Source organism: Limtongia smithiae, assembly GCF_038497785.1.
Source record: "Limtongia smithiae strain NRRL Y-17922 unplaced genomic scaffold V1518scaffold_2, whole genome shotgun sequence".
NCBI classification, from domain to species: Eukaryota; Fungi; Ascomycota; class Lipomycetes; order Lipomycetales; family Lipomycetaceae; genus Limtongia; species Limtongia smithiae.
The window spans coordinates 1,332,459-1,346,714 of record NW_027117623.1 but is presented as its reverse complement, the minus strand read 5'-3'; the positions used below and the strand labels follow the sequence as shown (position 1 = coordinate 1,346,714).

At 56.3% G+C, this 14,256-nt stretch overlaps 7 protein-coding genes across 7 annotated transcripts; 3 read left to right on the top strand and 4 right to left on the bottom strand.

The window, feature by feature from the left end:
• Positions 1-229: 229 nt before the first annotated feature.
• On the bottom strand, positions 230-1,943 carry V1518DRAFT_412801 (uncharacterized protein). The gene has a single exon (XM_066903176.1). The coding sequence runs from the start codon at positions 1,782-1,784 to the stop codon at positions 354-356; it is 1,431 nt and encodes a 476-aa protein (XP_066761587.1). The 5' UTR covers positions 1,785-1,943; the 3' UTR covers positions 230-353.
• On the top strand, positions 1,905-3,691 carry V1518DRAFT_412797 (peptidase M24, structural domain-containing protein). The gene is made up of 5 exons (XM_066903175.1): positions 1,905-2,013; positions 2,084-2,275; positions 2,324-2,811; positions 2,861-3,086; positions 3,135-3,691. Exons 1-5 carry the CDS (start codon positions 1,995-1,997, stop codon positions 3,368-3,370), a joined length of 1,161 nt encoding a protein of 386 aa, XP_066761586.1. The 5' UTR covers positions 1,905-1,994; the 3' UTR covers positions 3,371-3,691.
• Positions 3,692-5,598: 1,907 nt separating this feature from the next.
• On the top strand, positions 5,599-7,118 carry V1518DRAFT_412793 (uncharacterized protein). Its single transcript, XM_066903174.1, has 4 exons — positions 5,599-5,778; positions 5,830-5,988; positions 6,035-6,210; positions 6,254-7,118. The coding sequence occupies exons 1-4, from the start codon at positions 5,635-5,637 to the stop codon at positions 7,017-7,019; spliced, it is 1,245 nt and encodes a 414-aa protein (XP_066761585.1). The 5' UTR covers positions 5,599-5,634; the 3' UTR covers positions 7,020-7,118.
• On the top strand, positions 7,107-9,048 carry V1518DRAFT_412789 (uncharacterized protein). Its single transcript, XM_066903173.1, has 3 exons — positions 7,107-8,242; positions 8,308-8,791; positions 8,842-9,048. Exons 1-3 carry the CDS (start codon positions 7,560-7,562, stop codon positions 8,923-8,925), a joined length of 1,251 nt encoding a protein of 416 aa, XP_066761584.1. The 5' UTR covers positions 7,107-7,559; the 3' UTR covers positions 8,926-9,048.
• V1518DRAFT_412787 (thioredoxin-like protein) lies at positions 8,831-9,660 on the bottom strand. The gene is made up of 3 exons (XM_066903172.1): positions 9,502-9,660; positions 9,181-9,451; positions 8,831-9,125 (listed from the first exon to the last, which is right to left on the bottom strand). The coding sequence occupies exons 1-3, from the start codon at positions 9,543-9,545 to the stop codon at positions 9,063-9,065; spliced, it is 378 nt and encodes a 125-aa protein (XP_066761583.1). The 5' UTR covers positions 9,546-9,660; the 3' UTR covers positions 8,831-9,062.
• V1518DRAFT_412783 (NAC domain-containing protein) lies at positions 9,661-10,766 on the bottom strand. The gene is made up of 3 exons (XM_066903171.1): positions 10,628-10,766; positions 10,204-10,377; positions 9,661-10,142 (listed from the first exon to the last, which is right to left on the bottom strand). The coding sequence occupies exons 1-3, from the start codon at positions 10,671-10,673 to the stop codon at positions 9,895-9,897; spliced, it is 468 nt and encodes a 155-aa protein (XP_066761582.1). The 5' UTR covers positions 10,674-10,766; the 3' UTR covers positions 9,661-9,894.
• Positions 10,767-10,903: 137 nt separating this feature from the next.
• Positions 10,904-13,802, bottom strand: V1518DRAFT_412777 (uncharacterized protein). Its single transcript, XM_066903170.1, has 3 exons — positions 13,340-13,802; positions 11,257-13,282; positions 10,904-11,195 (listed from the first exon to the last, which is right to left on the bottom strand). The coding sequence occupies exons 1-3, from the start codon at positions 13,547-13,549 to the stop codon at positions 11,170-11,172; spliced, it is 2,262 nt and encodes a 753-aa protein (XP_066761581.1). The 5' UTR covers positions 13,550-13,802; the 3' UTR covers positions 10,904-11,169.
• Between the last annotated feature and the right edge of the window lie 454 nt (positions 13,803-14,256).

Below are 14,256 nucleotides of genomic sequence, written 5' to 3'. Positions count from 1 at the left end.
TGTTTTGGGGTTGCGCAAAGCAATTCCCGTCCAGTCTTTATATCACTCCTTTCGTTTTGTTTGAACTAACTTCAAGTCGCTCTTTTGTGTTACCCCATGAGCATTTAATTTTGATATCGAGAGATGAGGTGGTTTAATGTTAGATTGTTCAGTTGCATGTGCCGACGAGGGGACGGATTGTTTAAAATGCGCACATGGTATGAGTACCAACTCGGCATATTTAATATAACGACCAGCCGGGTTTCATTTGAAACAAAGATTCTAGAGACACAAAATAACCTATAACTACAATGTAGCCCTATGGTACATCAATATGGAAACACGCGCATGCAATGCGGAGGGGTGACGGGGAACTAGCGGACAAATTTGGCAGGATTGGCGAGCATGTAGTCGCGGATCTTCCCGCCCTTGAGACGGACGATGAGCTTTGCTTGTTCGAAAGAGGCGGGTGATGAGTGTGGAATGGTGGCGGTGACGAGGGTGGGAGTTGCGGGTAGTTGCTGTGGTTGTTGGTAGTGTACGGCTGCTGTGTCGGTGTTGTGTCGGGTGCGGCGTGTGGAGTGTGAGCTTTGGATGAAGGCTGCGTTGGGGCTTCCGCTGGCGTAGCGCATGTCGTCGAGGTCGAGCATTTGAGGCGGAGGCGGGGGTGATGGTTCCTTGCGCACGACGGCGCAGGGGAGTACCGAGCTTATGATTGGTGTGCGGAAGGTACGCACCGGCTCACGCAAGTCGGGGAGTGTCATGCCGCCGCGACGACCGACCGCGCGGCCTTGCCGGCGTTTCCATCTGTTCTCGCGTTCAGAGTCCTTGTCAGCCTTGCCGAGTTCGGCTTCGGAGAGTTCGTAGAACAAGGGGGTGTAATCGCGGAGCGCTGATTTCGCGCGGACGAGGTCGGTCACGGGTTGGCACATTTCGCGGTATATTTCTTCGTCCTCGACAGTGCGGCCGTCGAAGGGGTGGTGTACGAGCACGAGTGACTTTGTGAAGAGCTGTGCTTGCTCTCTGATGGCGTGCGCGATGGCGGTGAGAAACTCTGGTGGGAGTGAGAGCTCCTGGCAGAGCTTGCGGGCAAAGTCTTCGGGGTTGTTTTGAGGCTCATTTATGTCCCACTCGAACTGATCGACGAGATTGTGCTGGCCGACAGTGATGTCGAGTTTGATTGCGATGCGCATGTCGTCGTCTTTGTAAGCCGTGTAGGGGAGTGTGGGGTCGACGGGTTTCGCGAGGGCGGGGTCAAAGATGTGTGGCTGGAAGTCGTTGACTTGTTCCTCGATGGCCTGGCGGATTTGAGGTGCGTAGTGGAGTGGGATGCCGTAATCTTCACACAGGTTCTCGGAAAACACGTCGAGCGGGACAGCTCTGTCGGCGCGGTTGAAGGTGAAAGTGTCGCGAAGGCGGCCGGATTCAAATTCAAAATCAAGACGCACGGGGACGAGCTCCTCGAGGGCTTCGGACTGCCTGCGCATGTCAGCGCGCGAGATGCGGAGCTCGCGCGACACGCGTGGCCGCACACGGTCGCGCGGGTCGACGATGGCGGGGGTACGGTTAGTGTAGCCGTTTCCATTTCCCGCGTAGCCGTCACCAAAGACGACTCCGGGGTCAGTGCGGCGGATGGGATACAGCGACTCGTAGTACTCGATCTCCTGGCGCTTCTGGCGGAGGAATGCGATGTGACGGTCGGTGTGGTCTTTAAACGCCGCGGCTTGCAGAGCGTCGCGCGCGATGTACTGCTCGTAGTTGAGTTGCTGCGTGGACTTGTGGCGGCTGCGCGGGGTGGCAGCCATGATGGGCGGGGCCTGTGCAGCGGCTGCAGAGGGTATCTGGTATGCGGTACTGGTGATATTGAAGGTGATTGTTGGTGACGTTGTGTCCGGGGAAAGATGTACGCTGACGGTACAAGTCCCGGACGCGCGGCGCAGCACCAAATTTTCAGCGGCAGATCCACAGCAAACGAAATATCCGTCTGACAACACCGCCGCAAACGAGGATACACCATGGCTGACACGGAGGAAGGTGAGTAGAGAACGGGGTTGAATGTCAGTGGCAGTGTGTGTGCGCGCAGAGCTAACGAGATCTATCGCAGTTGACTACACGCTCGCGAACCCGGACACGCTCACGAAGTACAAGATCGCGGGTGAGATCTCCGCGAAAGTACTCGAGAAGGTGAAGGCAGCGTGTGTGGATGGCGCAAAGATTATCGACGTTTCTGTGCTGGGCGACAAGCTCCTCGAGGAAGAGACCGGAAAGGTGTACAAGGGCAAGAAGGTGTTCAAGGGTAAGTGCGATGAACAGGACCAGGTCAAGAGATGCTCACACGGCCTAGGCATCGCATTCCCAACTGCCGTCTCGCCAAACTACATCGCAACGCACCTGTCGCCGCTGCCGACCGAGCCCGAGGCGGAGATCGCGCTACACACCGGTGACGTCGTCAAGATCAGCCTTGGCGCGCACATCGACGGGTTCGCCGGCATCCTCGCGGACACGATCGTCGTGGGCGACGCTGCGATTGAACCACGTGTTGCGGATTTGATCAGCTCGGCATGGTTTGCATCCGAAGCGGCGATCCGCACAGCCAAACCTGGTAACAAAAACTGGGATGTGACTGAGATCGTGTCGAAGGTTGCGGATATGTATGGCACCAAACCGCTTGAGGATATGCTCTCGCATCAGCAGACGCGCAACGTGATTGACGGCTCTAAGCGTATTATTTTGAACCCCAGTGAGGGCAAGAAGAAGGGCATCGACACGTTCGAGTTCGCGGAGGGAGAGGTGTATGGTCTCGATATTCTGGTCTCCACTGGTGACGGCAAGGCAGGTTGTGTACGGCTATGTCTGGTAAGCATATGCTAACTCCCTGCAGGTCAAGCAGTCTGAGTCGCGGACGACTATCTACAAGAAGACAGAGAACACGTACAGCCTGAAGCTGAAGGTTTCGCGCTCGCTGTTCTCAGAAGTGCAGAAGCGCTTCGGCCCGTTCCCGTTCTCAACACGTGCGCTTGAGGAGGAGAAGAAGGCTCGTATGGGTCTGCAGGAGTGCACACAGCACGAGCTGCTCATAGCGTACGACATCTACGAGGACAAGAAGAGTGAGTTGCAGCCGATTCTGTGGACTGAATGCATGCTGACCAGTGCAGGCGAAATTGTAGCTGAGTACTTCACGACGATCGCGGTGACCAAGAACGGCATCGTGAAGATCGCGGGCCCGGCGGTGCCGGACTTGACCAAATTCAAGAGCGAGAAGGAGATCACAGACGAGGCGCTGCTGAAGGTGATCAACTCTGCACTGAAGCCGAGCTCCAAGAAGAAGAGCAAGAAGAAATTGGCGAAGAAGGATGGCGAGGCGGCGGCGGAGGAGGAGGACGCCGAGTAAATAGAGGCTTCTGACCGTGCCAGCGAACGAATTAGCGCCAACTGCGGAGGCGTCATGTGTTTTGTGGCGCGCCATGGCCTCTGTGTTCTAAAAGTTGCTCATGTTTGTTTTTCTCGAGCGCCAGAATAAAATTCTGCCGAGTGCGCGACTGTTCTGGCTGGTTGACTACAGCGCGCCTGATACCTGGCGATGTGGCTGCTGAGCATGTGTGCCGTGGAGCCGGGCCACCAGCGACGACGCGACGGACACAGCCCGCGTGCGGGTGATGTAGACGGTGTGCGGGCACGTGGGTGATAACATAACGAATACGATGTTTACGGCGTAGTGCCCACGCGCAACCCCCGAGCGGGTGTGGGTGTGGGTGCGGAAGCTGGCGGCGGTGAGGTCGTATCCGCCGCGCATACACGCCTTCTCCTCAGCCCCTTCGCGAACCGCGTCCCTTCCCCAAACGGCGTCTCTAAGACGTCTTCGTCCGCGCGCGTCACGCCTCTGCCAGTATACTTCATTCTTCTGCTCGCACACTGTTAACCCCTCCAGCGACCACCGCCACCGCCGACCGTCGCGGCCCGTGTATTTTTTTCCTTGCATCGCACGCTCATCAATATCCTCATCCACACACGCATCGCCCCGCGCATCTGCAGCGCGATTCCGCACTCCAGCGCACGCGCTCACCTCAATGGCGCCGCCGAAGCGTTCTGCGCGAAAAAGCCTACCTGCATCGGGCGCGCGCAGCCTGACGACCGCCAAGCCCGTCTTGCCGTCGACATCGGCGTCCACGACCTCTCCATTCCCCGATGCGCGTCACAAAAGTCTACCCTCCTCCGCGTCGTTTTTTGCCGCCGCGACAGCTGCATCTGGAAAGACTGGCGGGAGCATAGCGAGCAGGAGCAGTAGTAGCTCGTCCAGCGGCACGAGCTCGGTGCCGCCGCCGGAGTTCGTGGAGCCTGCGCCTACTGTCCCTATGCCGGGATACAACGGGTTCGCGCTCGGCGTGCTGCCGCCGAAGGCGCCGAAGGGGCAACGGCATGCTCACTACACGCAGCCGCAGCAGTCCCCGGTTGTTGCGGCGACGGCCGCGGCGACTCCCATTGTGGAGCGGAAACGGACTAGTACAGCGAGTGCGTCACCTAACAAGACGCCGATGTCGGAGCGCAAAGCGGCGGCTGATGATAGCGACGAGGACGGTGCGTTTGATCCAAAAATGCAGCCTAAGGTGCGGAAAGCACTGGAAGCGGAGCGCGCGAAGGATGGGCCACGGCGGCAAATGCGGAATGCGGCGAAGCGGCCGCGGTACACGGTTGATCCGCTCGACCTCGACGAAGACAACGACCACGAGTTCGATGACGAAACCGAGGAGGAGGAAGAAGATAATTCGACTGTGTACCTTAGCAAACGGAAGTACGTGTCTCCGAAGAAGGTGGTAGATGCTTCCGCCTCAGTGAACAACAAGATTGTGATATCGAAGAAGGCCGCCACGGCCACAACTACCGTTAGCGCTGCGATCGCAAAGCCAGGCGACACCGAAACGGCGCGAGAAACGCGGATTAAACTGAAGTTTCAGAAGTCGTTTGACGACTATGTTGTACGCAACAGCGTCGTGCGACCGACCATTACAGTGAAATTAGTGCAGAATGGCGATAGCACGGCACCGAAGACGTCTTTGTCGGCCTCGGCGGCGCCTATACCACCGCCTATTGCCCCGCCGCTGACGGCGAAGCAAGCGAAGAAGTTGAAGCTTAGAGAGAAGGAGAAGGAGAAGGAGCAAGCTGCGCTGCCAAAGAAGAGCTTTCTGAAGTATACGCCCACACAGACCCCGGAGACGTTTGCAAAGACAAACTCGCCGTCGCCACGTTCTTCAACGGGGGAAGATAAAGAAGGAAGCAGATCCGCGCGGTCACGCACGTCGCCAGTCCCAGAGTTCACGCCAATCGCCTACGCGCCGATTCCAGCGCTCGTGCCGACCTCCGCTGCGTCGTCGAATTCGGCGACAATCTCCGCGCCGCCGTCAGCGGAATCCTCGTCGCAGCAGCAGATGGTGCTTCAGCAGCGTGATACCTCGGATGGGGACATCATCGACGACGGCTCTTCGATAGTGTACGCGCAGCCTGCGCCGACGCCGACGCCGTCGACTGCCGATGAAGGCGCAGTAAGTATTGCGGTAAAGAGAACGATCGAGTCGCCTGCGACGCCGCCGCCAGAAAGGGAGAACACTGATGGCCGGAAAAAGCGGCAAAGGCGAGTCAAAGTGTCGTGCGTATTCGTTAATGAACTGCTGTTTGATGAGGATACTTACATGCTACAGGCCGATCAAGAACCGCGCGCTGCAGCGCGAAAACGTGTTTGGCTTCGCAAGCTCGAGTAGTGGCACCCGCGCTGGCGCTACGTCGGACCCAGACGATCCTACGAAGGTGTGTTCTCAAATCATAGTAGCGGCTGTGATAAACGCTAACGCGGAGCAGTTCAACGACGACTTCTGCTCAGCATGCGGTGGCCCCGGCCGGTTTCTCTGCTGCGATGGATGTCCGCGCTCGTTCCATTTCACGTGCACTGATCCGCCGTACGACGAAGATAACTTACCGGAGGGCGCGTGGTTCTGCAAAAATTGCTACGCCAAGCGGGTATGTTGTCTAGCGACGTATGTTATAATCATAGCTGACTGGGTAGCACCCCCCACCATTACCCCCGCGAGGACTATTTTCGGAGTTGTTTCAGCAACTGGATCTACGGAACCCGTCGTGCTTTGCGCTCCCTAAGGAGCTGCGCGAAAGGTACGAGGGCGTTACGACGTCTGACTTTGGAGAGTACCAGGATGTGGACGATATGAAGCCGCGGCGAATAAAGTATGTACGGTTACCCGCAGTTCGAATATTGCTAACAAGACAGTCGGAGCGGATTCCAGGAGGAACCGGACCCGTTCAAACTTACGGATAAGAACGGCCGAGCGATATTATGCTACAAGTGCGGCAAATCCGCGCTGCACGAGCGCCGGATAATCAGCTGCGACTACTGCCCGTTGTACTGGCACCTCGACTGTCTCGATCCACCAATGAGTTCGATTCCGACGTCCGCGCGCAAATGGCAATGTCCGAACCACATTGGACGAGACCTTGTGCAACGGCGACGGCTCCGAAATTCCAAGGTCGTGAACGTCGCGTTGCGGCGCGGGTTTTTGAATAACGGGGATATCGAGGTCGAGGATGAGTCAGAGGACGAGGAGATCGGACCGGAGAGCGAAGTTTTGGTGAAGCCCACTTTACTTCACTTTTTAAACGAATGGGAGGAGAATCCGTTTAAGAAGACCGCATTCGCGCGACGTGCAATGGTGGAGTCGGAAGTTGTCGAACGCGATGGCGTGGTTTATAAACTTCCAGAACGCGGCATCGTGCTTGATTTCCTGGATAAAGTGAACCTTCTCTCCCCTCGTCGACATCATCGCACAACACCCCCCCCAAGCCTAAGCGAGCTCGATAGACTCGTCGAGCGACCGTACCAGGAACGAGAGTTTGTGCGAAACTTGGCGTATTTTAACGCCGAGCATACGGATGAGGCGCGGGAGCGGCAGAAGATGGCGCGCTTGTTTGATGCTGCGGTTGTGGTGGGGCAGCAGGCGGGGATGGTTGGCCGGCGCAGTGAGGACGAGAGGCGGTAGATATGAAGAGAAGACGAAAGGGGAGGACAGGTGTTGTTTTTTATATTCAAGGTGTACTCTGCTAGATTACAATTAACTCCAAAAGTACAACTACGTTAATCATGACTACCAACGCCGTCCGTTAGTGTGCCATCTAATGAAGCAAGTACATCAAAGCGACACACTCACTGCCAGCCCAAACTCCCCACTGTTAGTCTCATTCCTTCGTTACCACCCCATCCACATATTACACCTTCCAGCCGTTTTCGACGCAGTGCTGCGTGCGCGTTGTTGTCGCAGACTAAGTTCGTGAAGAAGCGCGCTCATGCGGCGCATCAGTTTAGGTAGACAGGAACCGCAGAGGTCACTTAAATGCGGCGTTCAGGGGGTACGGAATCGTGATTCAATTAGCGACACGCTCCAGGGTGCAGCGGGCCGCGGTCCGTCGAAGATGATCAACTCGAAATCCTTGTTGGTTCACGTCTGCGTCTCTGCAACACCGAAGAATAATACGTGGACGAAGAAGAGACATTGTGTAGTAAGCGTTGTGCATCATACATAATGGCGCGAAAAGCAGCGACGGCGAAGGATACAAAGAAGACGATGGCAAGCACGAAGACGGCAAAGGAGAAGGCGAAGGCTACAAAGTCTGTGACAGGGAAGCGGAGTAAATATTTCGGCGGCGACGATGACGGTGAGGATGTTGAGGATGTTCAGGAGAGTGAATACGCAGATGATGCCTCTGGGGGTGATTCCTACGACCTTGACGATGCGAGCGAAGAAGCGCGCAGCGACGACGATGAGGACGATGAGTTTGACGAGAGCGAGGAGGAGAAGCCTGCCCGGAAGAAGTTAAATGCGAAGGGGAAAGGGTCGCCATCTGCGACGAAGCGGAAAGCACCAGGCACGACCAAATCCGCAGCCAAGAAGAAGAAATCTATCACCTCCGACGGCGCCTCGGATGACGACGCCTTTGATGCGCGCGAATACTTCACCCCACGCGCTCGAGCGTTATCCGACAACGGCATCCCACGCACACTGTCATCACTACATCCCAACACTTTCACTTTTCTCGCTGGACTGCGGGCAAATAACGAGCGCACATGGTTCTGGGACCACGAGGCGGATTATCGTGCCGCTAAGAGTGATTTTGATTCGTTCGTGGAGGTGTTGGGAGAGCGGATCATGGAGATTGATGAGACCGTGCCCCATTTGCCGCTTAAAGATGTTGTGTTTCGGATATAGTACGTTCTTAGTGCGCGTGTGAGGGTGTTGAGGGGATAGATAGAGGGAAAGCTGACAAGAATAGTCGCGACATCAGATTTACCAACGACAAGACGCCCTACAAACCCTACCTCTCCGCCGCCTTTTCCCGCACCGGTCGCAGCGGCTACTACGCGCATTACTACGTCCACATCGAGCCCGGCGCCTGCCACCTCGGCGCCGGTGTGTGGCATCTCGCATCGTGTAATCCGCAAGGTCTACAAGCTCTCCGTCGCCACATTGACCGTGGCGGGAAGCGATTAAAAGGCATTTTACAGAGTCCCGAGATGCGGAAAGCTGTGTTTCACGGTGTGGAAGAGGGGGAGTCTGTTTTGCAGCAGTTCGCGAGGATGAATCAGGACGACGCGTTGAAAACGAATCCAAGGGGGTACGCGAAGGATCATAAGGATATCATCCTTTTAAAACTACGCACATTTGCGGTGCATCGCACGCTTAGTGATGATGTGTTTGCGCCGGGAAGGGAGCCCATCGATACCATCATCGACATTTTCAAAGGGGTCGTGCCGTTCGTATGTTGCCATTGTGAGTGGGTGCGTGTCGGTATACTGATCTTGAATAGGTACATTTCCTTAACTCGATAACTATGGATAACGAGGATAGCGAGATCAGCGACGCCGAAGCAGATGAGGCGGCAACCGCCTAGCCTTCCTTAACGCAAGGTAAATTAAGATGAGATTTGTATCGAGCTATGTACATCAAATGACCCCAAGCCAACACCAGCTGTGAGAATAGAACAGAGGAAAATCAAATAGCAGTGCAACGAGATCCTGCTCGCAGTGCTTATTTGTGTTCAAGCCCGGCGACCAACTTCTTCACGCCTTCCTCGTCGTCACCTAGAACCGCCTGCATATGATTAGCCCAACTCCACCTACCCCAGTCAAACACACAGTTCACTCACCTTTCCATTAACCCAATCAACAACCATAGGTCTCAAGACCGCCAACGAGCTCCCCTTCTCCAACAACCCCGCCGCCTCGTTGTAGGTCCCCGCGCCGGGGACGATCGCGCCGATCTTGGCCTGACCGACGTAGTTCAGGATCGTCTTGAGCTGATCTTTTGTCGGGTTTGCTTCGGTGACCTGTAGGTCGAAGTTTTGGATCTTGGTGTCTGCAGCGTGGATCTTCAGGAATTGGAGGATCCGGCGCGAGGCGGAAGAGGTAGGTGAGTGGCTGTAGCAGTTAGTGGCGAGTGAGACGAAAAGGAGAAAGGGATTCAGTACAAGAGGGTGACCACTGCACGGACAGAGTTGAAAGAGCTGAACATTATGGATGAGCTTGGTAGTATTGCAGTGTTCGCGTAGCCGTTCGGGAATTAGATACTGCGATCATCGCAGCAAAGTTCCCAACGTACTCCTACGTCATGCCCTCCTCACCTGGTCATCAATACTAATGCTCAACCAGCCCGCCATTCTTGACTATCAAGAGATACAATAATACTGCGTACAAAGATTTTACAATGGAGAGACATTATGTCGATGAGAGCCATGTACGACTCCTGTGCATTCCGCCGACGCCGTCCGTACTCAGTGCTATTTAATGAGTACCGTCCACACGGCCAGCCGATTTTTCTTCTTTCCCTTCCGTCCTTGCCTTTTTGAGAAATTTTTATGCGCTTATTCGACGTCGTCCTTGGTCTGATCAAAGTCCTCTCCCGAGACGAGATCAGGAATCTCGTCGTCGTCCTCGTCGTCCTTCTTGTTGTTGTCTAGCTGTAGTGACTTGTACGACTCGGCGAGCCGGCGCAGGGAGGCGAGCGAATCAGGACCGAGCTGGTTAAGGATCCCGGGGAGCAGCTCCGTGAGGTCCTTGTCCTCGCCGTTGCCGTAGATCGCGAACGTGTTCGACGGGACCGAGGCTTGCACTGTGCACGTTGTCAGCATTTGCTTCCTCCCGTACTACTAGCTCAAAGTGTGTCGGCCAACCTTTGGGTGCAGCAAAGTGGATGACCTTGCCGTCCTCCTTGAACATGTTAACCTCCTCAATGCCCTGAATGGGCTGCACGTTGAGTTTCTTCAGCGCGGTCTGTAGCTTCTTGTCGTCGGTGCCGGCGTTCTTGTGCGCTTTCTTGGTCTTTCGTCGAGGTGTGCCCTTACCGCTGTAATCACGCTGTTAGAACTAATTTGTAATGCTGGCGATGGTCGCTACTGATGTCGACCTGGATCTCCGCTAATTGTACATACCCTGTACAAAGCAATGTCAGCATTCATGATACGCAGAATCCACACAGCGCAACCTCGTCGATCTTCACAACAACCATATCGCAGCACTCATATCGACAAGCCTGTCCTTCCTTCCTCTCATCGACTCGCGTCCACCCCGCACCACTCCCCACCAAGGCATACATACCAATTCGAACAGACTGCTGCAGCTTTGCTAATTTCGCGGCGTCCATTGTGCTCGTCGTCGGTCTCGTAGAGTTGTTGGAATATACGGTGTTGCGCGGAGGATCGCAGAGATGAAGGCGGTGTAATGCGGTGATGCTCGTTCAGCGCGCAGCGGGTGCCGGCGAGAAACCCTAGGGTTTTCTGGGTGCCCGGGGGTCGCCGCAGCCGCATCGAAAAAGCAGTCACGCGCCAGATGACAATGCGTGCAAGTCGGTTCGCATTCGCATTCGCATTCGTGTTCGCCTTGAGTTCGTCCACTCTCCTCGATCATCATGACATCCAAAGAGTGTGCATTCCTATTCCGGCAATTGAAAACAAACAACATGATGAAAACGATGTATAAAAAATACATAGAACAAAAAAAACAAAAAAACAAAATGCTCATTCCTGGTTCTCCTAACGAAAAACCCCTCCTCCCGTGCTCCCTTCCCTTCATACATGCGTTCTTCATGCTTCTTATTCTGCACTTGTGTATCTTTCAAATCTCACCCATGCATATTGTCTTTACCACTCATCTCGATAGTCGTCGCCTATATAAGTTAAGTGTTAGTTCCGGCTTTTTCAAACATGCGCGAAAATCGCGAAACTTACCATTGCCAGCAACCTTCTGCTTGCGTTTACTAAGCGCCGCCGCTATCGCGTTCTGTAAATTCCCATCATCACCACCTCCCGCACCTCCTGCTCCACCACCGTTACTGCGGCCATTTGATGCGGCGCCGGGTATAATCAATGGCTTCTCAAGCTGTGTCTTGTCGACCTTCTTCAACCCACCAATTCCGCCACTGTGTCGAATCGCATCCATCAACGCGCCGCGACTGTCGCCGTCGCCGCCGGCTGCCATTGGTGGCGGCGGTGGCACGGGCGGGCCGGCGGAGAAGGACATACCCGGTGGTGGCGGCGGGGCTGGAGGCGCTGACGCACCGTAGTTCGACGGGGCGGGTGGTGCCGGTGGTGGGCCAGCTGAGGCTTGTACCGGCTCGGAGGTATAGCTATACGGCGGTGGCGGTGGTGGCGGTCCAGCTGACGCCGCGACGGGTGCTGGATTATACGCAGAAGACGCTGGTGCTGTATACGATGTGGGAACGCTGTATGGTACCGGTGCTTGTTGCGGTGAGTAGTTGCTACTCGTCGGCGGTTGTGGTCGCGGAGTTGCTTGCATTCGTGATGCTGGTGGTGGTGGGGGTGGTGGCGGCGTTGGGCTTGGAGTCGCATTGTACGGCGAAGGCGTTGTGGATTGTACTGTTCGCGAGCCGTGTTTATGGGGAGGCGGTGGCGGGGGTGTGACGCCAGAGGAGGATGTCATCGGGGGTGACAACGATGCGAATGCAGACGCCGGTACCTGTACAGGTTGATAGCCGCCGTACGGAGGCTGGCCAGGTGCCGTTGACATCGGCATTCGCGGCGGCAGCGACGGAGGGGCGGGTACAGGTCTGTTCGCCAAGTTCCCGGGTGGTGCTCCCTGTACAGGGTACGGTTCGCGCGAAGGTAGCGGTGGCGGTGGTCGTCCAGCTGCGCCGGGCTGCGCAAATTGGCTTGCTGTTGCGAACGGGTATCCCGATTGTGGTTGCTGTCCGTACGGGCTTCCAACGGCTGGACTCTGCGGTGCGGAGCCATTCGGGCCACCGGGGTTGGACGCTGTGGGTAGCCGCGTTTGATGCACCAGAGAGCCCATTCCAGGCAGCGGCGGCGGGATGTTGTATTTCTGCCCATTCGGGGGCACGCGTGGGGTCGGAGCCGGCGGTGCGGGGGGTTGTGCGAACGAGGGGATCACGAGCGGTGGCGGGCTTGGTGAGGCGGAGTACGGCGAGCCGACGGGACCCGGACTTGGTGATGGGGAGGGTCGCATCGAGGGGAGTCTGTTTGTTTGCAGCGGCGGGGGCGGTGGTGGTGGTGGTGGTACGCCGCCTGGTGCGGATGGGAGAGGGGCCGCGGAAGCGGGACCGACCGGCGCTGCGGCGCTGCCGCCCGGAGGGACGAACGCAGGGGGAACTTTGAACATTGTCGATGATGCTGCGGGGGCGGTTTCCGCAGGGGGTGGCGGGGAGGGTGTCGATGCTGCTGATTTTGATTTCGATGGTGGTTGGGACGGGGGAGGCGGTGGTAAACCTTTAGATTTCTTGTCGAATCGGGAAGAAGACGAAGACTCGGAGTTCTTTGCAATCATTTCTTTAATCGCCTCGGGGCTCTTTGACATGAGCATGTCCTCGGTGATGCCGAGTTCCTCAAGTTTGCCCACCAGCGCTTTCAGCGGAACATCCCCGTCCTCGCTCTCCGCGCTGCGCACGCTCTTCCTGTCCGCTTCAGGCTCTGGCCCAAGCGACGCGAGGGTATAGTTATTTCCAAGTTTCTGGTATCGCAACATATCTCCACGCGGTCCCTGCGCTGCGATGGTCGGATTCTTCTTCGCCGCGATCGCGTTCTTGTTGGCTAGGGTTGCTTTCGTGGCATGCTTTTCTTTATGTTGCACCTTTTTGAGGAACGTATGTGCTTCAGAGTCGTCGGCAAAGAGAAGGCCGGCGTAACATTCCTCGAGCTCGAATGTGTGGAAGAATGCGCGATCTTGGTTGTACTGGAAGTCAATGTACAGCTCCTGATCCCAGATAACGCCGCGGTTGCCCTGCAAGTGTTAGCAGTTTGACGCGGCAATATAGCACGCACGAAGACTTGAACTCACAATGATGTCGACCATTTTGAAGAAGAACGTGTTGCCAGTAAGATCGTTCGCGAGGACGACCGCGCCCGTAATCCCGGTGAATGTCCATGAGTTTGGATCTGGGTATGAGATGTACAAGCGCGCGACGGCGGCTTCGACAATCTTATTCGACGCCTTTGGCACCGCACGCTTGATCTTCTCCTTATCCGCCGAGGTGATTAGCGTCGGCATTACGTCTGCTGTGCGTCGATATCTCGAGTTTTGTGCCGGGTGTATCGAGCGGAGGTCAGGCAGGGTCTTGTGCGAGGAAATACCGCGAAGATGCAATCGCGGCTATCGTGACGAGGCGGATCAGAGGGCGGAGGGATAGATGGAGTGTCGCGATGGTGGTTGCGTATGCATGTACGTGGCCCGGCGTAAGTAGCGGATGACGTATATGCGAGTTGCTGGTGGCTCTGATCTGAGTACTCGACTGCGTGTGCGTCGCGGGAACTCCGTCGCGCGTGGCGGTGTACTAAAGACCCGCCGTGGTACGACGGCCTTAGTCGGGCCACGTGTAATCACGTGCACACGTTGGTAGCCATATGGGCAGGGGACAGGACATGACGGCAAAGAGAGCACTCTGCGAGAAGAAGAGGATCGGAAATGCGCTTGCGAGGACATGACGGCGCTGGTGGAGACGATTGGCAAGGAGCTAAGAAGCTGCAGGCTTGAAGAATCGCGTGCGGGTGTGCAAAGCTCGCGACATAAATCTTGGCTTGCCGGTCACACTGAGCGGTCGTGAGAATGAATGCAGCAAACGACAGCAGAGCAGACGAGTGAAATACAGCGCCCCTTGCAGGACAAAGTGCGAGTTTCGGGTCTGTAGCTACGAGGGCGATAAGTTGCGTACATGCCGCCGTTCTGGGAGTGTGGGCGTCGCGAAACTCGACGACGTT